Raw genomic sequence first — 8,589 nt, 5'->3', positions numbered from 1 at the left:
CCGTTTCTATCTCCGCGACAGAGAAATCATACTGAAATGTAGTACCTCTACAGTGTGGTACATCATACTGAAATGTAGTACCTCTAAAGTGTGATACATCATACTAAATGCTGTAGTACCTCTAAAGTGTGGTACATCATACTAAATGCTGTAGTAGTACCTCCACAGTGTGGTACATCATACTAAATGCTGTAGTACCTCTACTGTGTGGAAGCCACACTTCTGCTTGGCCAGCTCCAGCATGAGGGGAAGGGCATTATGGAGCAGAGTTGTTCCACAAGTCTTCAGGATGAACCGGCGGTCAGACACAAACATGCTGCTCTCACTGTAAAAACATATTTGTTGTACATGGTGTTAATTTACTTGTACTTACAACACATTTGTGTACATTGTACATGGGTTTTTTTTACAACACATTGGTGTACATTATGTGCACGTCACGACAGCAGTGGATTGGTCATTCCTTGACAAAGACTGGTGCTGTTCAGTCGAAAATTTGGAAGGGTCAAATTTTTGTGTTGGATATTACAGTTAAACTAGCTCAAGAATGACTTTTACCAACACAGATGAACTTTCATATTGTAGTACATCAGTTTGCAACTTAAATGCAACTCCAGGATTCTCCAGTCGTCCATATTGCATACCACTAAGTGTACATGTTGTATTTTCTTGACACTTATTTCACCGACCTGAGGAGATAGGCATCTTGGCTGTCGTTCTTAATTGTGCTGATGATCTGGCAGCGAACCGTCTTCAGAACCTCTTCCCAGTCCTCCCTGTGGCAGAGGCAGGAGGATCAACTTCAATAAACTTCTACACAAATGCCTTTAAAGTTAAGGTGACGAATAACAAATGATCTTTACAAAACTTTGCACTTTGGTCTCTAAGCTAGAATATTTAACTACTGTACACAATTTATTATTTCCAATTGCTGTGGGAGTAGCTTCTTTCATTATATCATTTACACTACATTACTAGTACATGCCATGCTGGCATCTCCTTGTTGTCACAAGACTGAGTGAGGGGGTGTGGGTAAATCATGCAGAATTTCCCATTGAAGGACCAGTTTGTTACTTTCTCATGTCCAAATCATGTCATGCAGATGTAGAATAGAATATACAGTAGTAGTGTGTGTATATGAGACAATGCCTATTCTCATAAAGATGATCATAAACATCCTGTCAGTAGTGCGAGAATATTCTTATTGACAGGAACACCCTGTCAGTAGTGCCAGAATATTCTTATTGACAGGAAATTATCCTGTCAGTAGTGCCAGAATAATCTCATGACAGGAACATCCTGTCAGTAGTGCCAGAATATTCTTATTGACAGAACATCCTGCCCAACAATGATCACCATGTAAACACGATCCAGCAGCTCTGAGACCCCAGCACTCTCGTGATGGTATGCAGGTATGAAGGTGAGGCGTTTTACCTGGCGATGTGTCGGAGATCCTGGCCCGGCTCGGTACGGGAACTTACCTGGCGATGTGTCGGAGGTCCTGGCCCGGCTCGGTACGGGAACTTACCTGGCGATGTGTCGGAGGTCCTGGCCCGGCTCGGTACGGGAACTTACCTGGCGATGTGTCGGAGATCCTGGCCCGGCTCGGTACGGGAACTTACCTGGCGATGTGTCGGAGATCCTGGCCCGGCTCGGTACGGGAACTTACCTGGCGATGTGTCGGAGGTCCTGGCCCGGCTCGGTACGGGAACTTACCTGGCGATGTGTCGGAGGTTCTGGCCCGGCTCGGTGCGAAGGAACCACACCTCCAGCAGCTTCTCAGCGCCTTCGAAGAAATGGTTGTTGCTAGCCATCGTCCACAAAGTAGATGGAGGGCCTGAGGCACGCGATCCCTGCAGCTCGGTACGAATCCGTGCGGACAAACGCCATACAGCAGCACAAGTGACGAGGGTACCGTCTGCCTTCGGACGGACGAGATCAGAACGGTTTACGGCAATATGGACTATTCCAAATTTACTTGTAGGGATGGTTTTCCCTTTGAATTAGATTTGAATAAAAACCTTTTCTTTCATCATAGTTAGATAGAAGTACAAAAGCAATAAAATTAGAAAAAGAAATATATTTTTTTGCTGAATACAGAATTATATACTGGTCATAAAATCTTAAAATCTTTTGTTTACGTTTGTCCACTGTAAATGTAATCGCCGGCCTTTCGCGACACTGTGTTAACAAATGATGCTCAATGACTTTGAGATCAATAGTGTCATGAAATATCTTTATATCTATCGCGTTAACATCACATGAGGTCATGTTTCCGATTTGGTGCTGAAAATGCGCATTTTTGGTCTTCCATCTCGATTTTACGACGTATCGCAAAGTCATGACGTCAGTGAATGGGAGACCAAAATGGCGCCCTTTGGATGAAAATTTCTTACATTTTGTCCATTTTTATTTCACATGAGTACTTACTTTACAGGACGCAGTGCCGCTTTTGTTGGAGATTTACATTCTATTAGGGTTCCTTGGGTGTTTGTGACGCAGCGGGATAGCTATGGACTACGAGTTCAAGCTGAAAACGGCCGCCCAACGGGAGAAAGTGGAGGACCTTTTTGACTACGAAGGCTGCAAAGTCGGCCGCGGAACGTACGGACATGTGTACAAGGCAAAGAGAAAAGACGGGTGAGTTTTCATTCGTTAGTCTTGGACCGGTCCGTTTTCTGTAAATTTCTTGATGTCATGGTGATATGTTAACTACATGTACTAGCAAACCTGTATTGGTTTGGAAGGCAGGCAATAGACTGACGTCATGCAGGCGCCATATTGTTTCCGGGCAAATTATGCTTGCACTAAGTTTCAGCCAAGGTTGCAGAATACAGTTTTGATCCATGAAGTTGTGCTGAAACGCAAACCTGTTATTATTATACTGTTAACATTTGCAAGCCAGCTAATACTCAACTCTAGTACTTTATTGCCATGTCCACAGGTCAGACGACAAAGAATATGCACTGAAACAGATAGAAGGCACCGGCATATCCATGTCAGCATGTCGGGAAATTGCTGTAAGTAGGATCTGTTGTCTATAGAAAGATGCTGGTAAAATGTTAACGCGCCCCGTGAAAGTAGTTTGGACAGTCTTGTGTTGATTGTTTTGTATTGTAACAATGTAAGACTTGCGTTACTGGTGTACATTATCTGGGAAGCCTCAGGCTGAGATCAATATTTACTGCACATGTAGAAAAGTGTCATAGTCTGTATAGACTGACGGAGAGAGAGAGATCTAGGGTAGAGTAGATACATATAGAAATGTTCACATTTAGGTGTGAAGTACAGGAGTGACTGTAAGGCTGTTTCCTGATATCTAGGGTAGAGTAGATACATATAGAAATGTTCACATTTAGGTGTGAAGTACAGGAGTGACTGTAAGGCTGTTTCCTGATATCTAGGGTAGAGTAGATACATATAGAAATGTTCACATTTAGGTGTGAAGTACAGGAGTGACTGTAAGGCTGTTTCCTGTTATCTAGGGTAGAGTAGATACATATAGAAATGTACACATTTAGGTGTGAAGTACAGGAGTGACTGTAAGGCTGTACACATTTAGTTGTGAAGTACAGGAGTGACTGTAAGGCTGTTAGGTGTGAAGTACAGGAGTGACTGTTAGGTGTGAAGTACAGGAGTGACTGTAAGGTGTGAAGTACAGGAGTGACTGTAAGGCTGTACACATTTAGTTGTGAAGTACAGGAGTGACTGTAAGGCTGTTAGGTGTGAAGTACAGGAGTGACTGTAAGGCTGTTAGGTGTGAAGTACAGGACTGACTGTAAGGCTGTTTCCTGTTATTGGCAGCTGCTGAGAGAGCTGAAGCACCCGAATGTGATCACCCTGCACAGAGTTTTCCTGTCTCACTCCGACAGAAAAGTCTGGCTTCTGTTTGACTTTGCAGAACACGACCTGTGGGTAAGTAACACGACCTGTGGGTAAGTAACATGACCTGTGGGTAAGTAACACGACCTGTGGGTAAGTAACATGACCTGTGGGTAAGTAACATGACCTGTGGGTAAGTAACACGACCTGTGGGTAAGTAACATGACCTTTGGGTAAGTACTGCAGTGTAGCGATTTACCAGAGAAAGTACGATTTAACAATACAGTTGGCATAGATCCAATTGCCCTCTGTAAAACTAAAAGTATTATGATGCATTTCTTGAATTAGGCACATGTATATGTGTTAGCATCCATGTACATTTATATACTAGTATATTTATAGCTCATACATTTATCAGTCAGTCTGCTTAGTTGATCAGACAATTGGAGAGGAAAGTTCAGTTTTATTCCTACGGCCAGAGACTTTCAAACCTGAATACCCTTAAGTTGTATCATTTGCTGTCAGGATGCAGACTTCTGAATGTACGTATTTTTTAACATTCCAGCACATTATAAAATGGCACAGAGCATCCAAAGCCAACAAGAAGCCTGTTCCAATCCCCAGACAGATGGTCAAGTCCCTGTTATACCAGATTCTAGACGGTATCCACTACCTGCATGCTAACTGGATATTACATAGAGACCTGGTGAGTCTGGTATATCATATTTCATCGAGACCTGGTGAGTCTGGTATATCATATTACATCGAGACCTGGTGAGTCTGTTATATATGTTATATCATATTACATAGAGACCTGGTGAGTCTGTTATATATGTTATATCATATTACATAGAGACCTGGTGAGTCCGTTATATATGTTGTAACGTTATACCAGATTCAAGACCGTATCCACTACCTGCATGCTAACTGGATATTTATTACATAGAGACCTGATGAGTCCCTGTTAGAACATGTCAGTTTCAGGTCATATCAATTGTATGTGAAGTCTAAATAAATCCCTATCAATTAAAAGTAGAATGAAATTTCACTTATAAATTTTTTCCCTCAGAAACCTGCCAATATCCTAGTGATGGGCGAGGGACCAGAGAGGGGCAGGGTGAAAATAGGTATGGATCTTTTGTAAATGATTTTTGTTGAGGGTGAAAATAGGTACGGATCTTTTATAAAAAATTTTGTATGAGTTTATTTTAGTGAGAGACTGACTTTATGACCTATGACCTACCTTTAATAAGTCCCTTTTGCGCTACCCCCTTGCAGCTGACATGGGATTTGCACGACTGTTCAACTCCCCGCTGAAGCCCCTGGCAGATCTGGACCCGGTGGTGGTGACTTTCTGGTACAGGGCACCTGAGCTTCTGCTGGCCGCAAGGCACTACACTAAGGCTATAGGTGAGGCACTACACCAAGGCACTACACTAAGGCTATAGGTGGGGCACTTTCTGGTACAGGGCACCTGAGCTTCTGCTGGCAGCAAGGCACTACACTAAGGCTATAGGTGAGATACTACACTAAGGCTTTAGGTGAGGCACTACACTAAGGCTATAGGTGAGGCACTACACTAAGGCGCTACACTAAGGCTATAGGTGAGGCACTATACCAAGGCTATAGGTGAGGCACTTTCTGGTACAGGGCACCTGAGCTTCTGCTGGCGGCAAGGCACTACACCAAGGCTATAGGTGAGGCACTACACCAGAGCACTACACCAAGGCTATAGGTGAGGCACTACACCAGGGCACTACACTAAGGCTATAGGTGAGGCACTACACCAAGGCTATAGGTGAGGCACTACACCAAGGCTATAGGTGAGGCACTACACCAGGGCACTACACCAGGGCACTACACTAAGTCTATAGGTGAGGCACTTTCTGGTACAGGGCACCTGAGCTTCTGCTGGCAGCAAGGCACTACACCAAGGCTATAGGTGAGGCACTACACCAAGGCTATAGGTGAGGCACTACACTAAGGCTATAGGTGAGGCACTACACCAAGGCACTACACTAAGTCTATAGGTGAGGCACTTTCTGGTACAGGGCACCTGAGCTTCTGCTGGCAGCGAGGCACTACACCAGGACTATAGGTGAGGCACTACACCAGAGCACTACACCAAGGCTATACATTGTAGGTGAGGCACTACACCAAGGCTATAGGTGAGGCACTACACCAAGGCTATAGGTGAGGCACTACACCAGAGCACTACACCAAGGCTATACATTGTAGGTGAGCCACTCATGATGCTGAACTTAGTATGTTGCGTTGTCCACAGATATCTGGGCCATCGGCTGCATCTTCGCCGAGCTGCTGACCTCGGAGCCGATCTTCCACTGTCGGCAGGAGGACATCAAGACTAGCAACCCGTACCACCACGACCAGCTGGACAGAATATTCAACGTCATGGGCTTTCCTCAAGGTACATACTGCAACATACTGTACTATCATTACATAGTGATGGGCTTTCCTCAAGGTACGTACATACTGCAACATACTGTTCTATCATTACATAGTCATGGGCTTTCCTCAAGGTACGTACATACTGCAACATACTGTTCTATCATTACATAGTGATGGGATTTCCACCAGGTACATGACTATAAACTTCCTGCACCTCAGAGGATGACTAATGATGATGATGATGATACCTTACTGTTGCTATAGAGCATATTCAATGTCATGGGGTTTCCTGCAGGTACACATTAATAGCATACTGTACTGTCATTTATAGATTATTTAACCTCATAGGATTTCCACAAGGTACAGAAACAGGTAGCAACATGCTGACTGTACTATCCTCACATAGAATAGTTGATGACACGGGAGGTGGCACATGTTTGATTATGACAGGAGGTAGTTATTACCATTTTTACACAGTCATGTTTCTTTCTGTAGTTAAGAAAGGAGACTAACTTGTAACATGTAATTATAACAATGTTTGTTGTGCCGATGCAGAGAAAGACTGGGAAGACATCAGGAAGATGCCGGAGCATGCCACGCTGATGAAGGATTTCCGCAGATCACAGTAGGGCATTTCAGACTTCCCCAGATCACAGTAGGGCATTTCAGACTTCCCCAGATCACAGTAGGGCATTTCAGACTTCCCCAGATCACAGTAGGGCATTTCAGACTTCCCCAGATCACAGTAGGGCATTTCAGACTTCCCCAGATCACAGTAGGGCATTTCAGACTTCCCCAGATCACAGTAGGGCATTTCAGACTTCCCCAGATCACAGTAGGGCATTTCAGACTTCCCCAGATCACAGTAGGGCATTTCAGACTTCCCCAGATCACAGTAGGGCATTTCAGACTTCCCCAGATCACAGTAGGGCATTTCAGATCACAGTAGGGCATTTCAGATCACAGTAGGGCATTTCAGACAAACCTTTCACACAGCAACCCTTTCATACTCAAAGGACATGCACTTTCTATCAGAATGGAACATTTTGCATTTTTGTGATATTTGTTCTTTGAGACTATACAAATCTTCTGTAATTACAGAGGGGACCAGATTCTCTGACCACCATAGATTTGTGATAAGGATGTTACCAGCCACATGTGGCCACAGCTGTGATTTCTCTGAAAATGATTTCCACTCATAAAAAAAAACCTTAGAAACAATAGAATACCTAATTTCAACTCAAATGCTGGAAGATGACACCATCCCCCATTCAATTCATTTTCGACAGTTGTAAGAAAAACCCTGAGTGTGAATGTCAGAATATTCTATTTATGATCTTGTCCTGAACAAACAGTAATCAGATGCCTTATTGGTCGGTTTTACCGAACTTGTCCTGAACAAACAGTAATCAGATGCCTTATTGGTCGGTTTTACCAAACATGTCCTGAACAAACAGTAATCAGATGCCTTATTGGTCGGTTTTACCGAACTTGTCCTGAACAAACAGTAATCAGATGCCTTATTGGTCGGTTTTACCAAACATGTCCTGAACAAACAGTAATCAGATACCTTATTGGTCGGTTTTACCGAACGTGTCCGAACAAACAGTAATCAGATGCCTTATTGGGCGGGTTAACCGAACATGTCCTGGACAAACAGTAATCAAATGCCTTATTGGTCGGTTTTCCGAACATGTCCTGAACAAACAGTAATCAGATGCCTTATTGGTCGGTTTTACCGAACATGTCCTGAACAAACAGTAATCAGATGCCTTATTGGTCGGTTTTACCGAACATGTCTTCCAGATACCAAAACTGCTGTTTACTGAAGTACATGGAAAAACACAAGGTCAAAGCTGACAGCAAAGCATTCCATCTGGTAAGCACTTTCCTTACTTGTAGGTCTTTGCATATGTCTCAGCCTGTTGCATGTGCCTCAGCCTGTTGCATGTGCCTCAGCCTGTTGCATGTGCCTCAGCCTGTTGCATGTGCCTCAGCCTGTTGCATGTGTCTCAGCCTGTTTGTGTGTTTCAGCCTGTTGCATGCGTCTTGGCCTGTCCCATTTTTGTCCTGCAGCCATAGAATACTCAGAATATTTCTCTCTGCTTTTCTGCAGTTGTCCAAGCTGCTGACCATGGACCCCACCAAGAGAATATCCTCCGATCAGGCCATGGCCGACCCCTACTTCATGGAGGATCCCCAGCCAACTTCAGAGTAAGTACTCCTGGTGAACTTTATATAATATGTACTCCTGGGAACCTCAGAGTAACTTCTGGGAACCTCAGAGTAACTCCTTGGAACTTCAGAGTAACTCTTGGGAACTCCAGAGTAACTCCTGGGAACCTCAGAGTGACTCCT

At 44.0% G+C, this 8,589-nt stretch overlaps 2 protein-coding genes across 8 annotated transcripts in view; one reads left to right on the top strand and one right to left on the bottom strand.

The window, feature by feature from the left end:
* The window catches only part of LOC118407824 (S-adenosylmethionine decarboxylase proenzyme-like), a 13,040-nt gene extending 11,085 nt beyond the window's left edge, over positions 1-1,955 (bottom strand). Inside the window, exons 1-3 of one of the 4 annotated variants that reach the window (XM_035808360.1) lie at positions 1,717-1,955; positions 690-776; positions 199-325 (exon numbers count right to left, since the gene is read on the bottom strand). In XM_035808360.1, coding sequence (XP_035664253.1) covers positions 199-325; positions 690-776; positions 1,717-1,814 — 312 coding nt within the window. In that variant the 5' untranslated portion in view covers positions 1,815-1,955. Of the gene's footprint in view, positions 1-198; positions 326-689; positions 777-1,434; positions 1,676-1,716 lie in introns of those variants that run through there. The other 3 variants (XM_035808359.1, XM_035808362.1, XM_035808363.1) reach the window with 3 other exon arrangements.
* Positions 1,956-2,262: 307 nt separating this feature from the next.
* LOC118407823 (cyclin-dependent kinase 8-like) overlaps positions 2,263-8,589 on the top strand; it is an 18,627-nt gene continuing 12,300 nt past the window's right edge. For 3 of the 4 annotated variants that reach the window (XM_035808358.1, XM_035808357.1, XM_035808355.1), the window contains exons 1-10: positions 2,264-2,640; positions 2,945-3,020; positions 3,805-3,915; positions 4,388-4,528; positions 4,892-4,949; positions 5,101-5,232; positions 6,107-6,250; positions 6,787-6,856; positions 8,029-8,110; positions 8,348-8,445. In XM_035808358.1, coding sequence (XP_035664251.1) covers positions 2,513-2,640; positions 2,945-3,020; positions 3,805-3,915; positions 4,388-4,528; positions 4,892-4,949; positions 5,101-5,232; positions 6,107-6,250; positions 6,787-6,856; positions 8,029-8,110; positions 8,348-8,445 — 1,040 coding nt within the window. In that variant the 5' untranslated portion in view covers positions 2,264-2,512. Of the gene's footprint in view, positions 2,641-2,944; positions 3,021-3,804; positions 3,916-4,387; positions 4,529-4,891; positions 4,950-5,100; positions 5,233-6,106; positions 6,251-6,786; positions 6,857-8,028; positions 8,111-8,347; positions 8,446-8,589 lie in introns of all 4 variants that reach the window. The other variant, XM_035808356.1, reaches the window with a different exon arrangement.

The sequence above is a fragment of the Branchiostoma floridae genome, unplaced genomic scaffold (assembly GCF_000003815.2).
Source record: "Branchiostoma floridae strain S238N-H82 unplaced genomic scaffold, Bfl_VNyyK Sc7u5tJ_1489, whole genome shotgun sequence".
Lineage (NCBI taxonomy): Eukaryota > Metazoa > Chordata > Leptocardii > Amphioxiformes > Branchiostomatidae > Branchiostoma > Branchiostoma floridae.
Note: the sequence above shows the minus strand (reverse complement) of the source record. Positions and strands in the feature narration are given on the sequence as shown.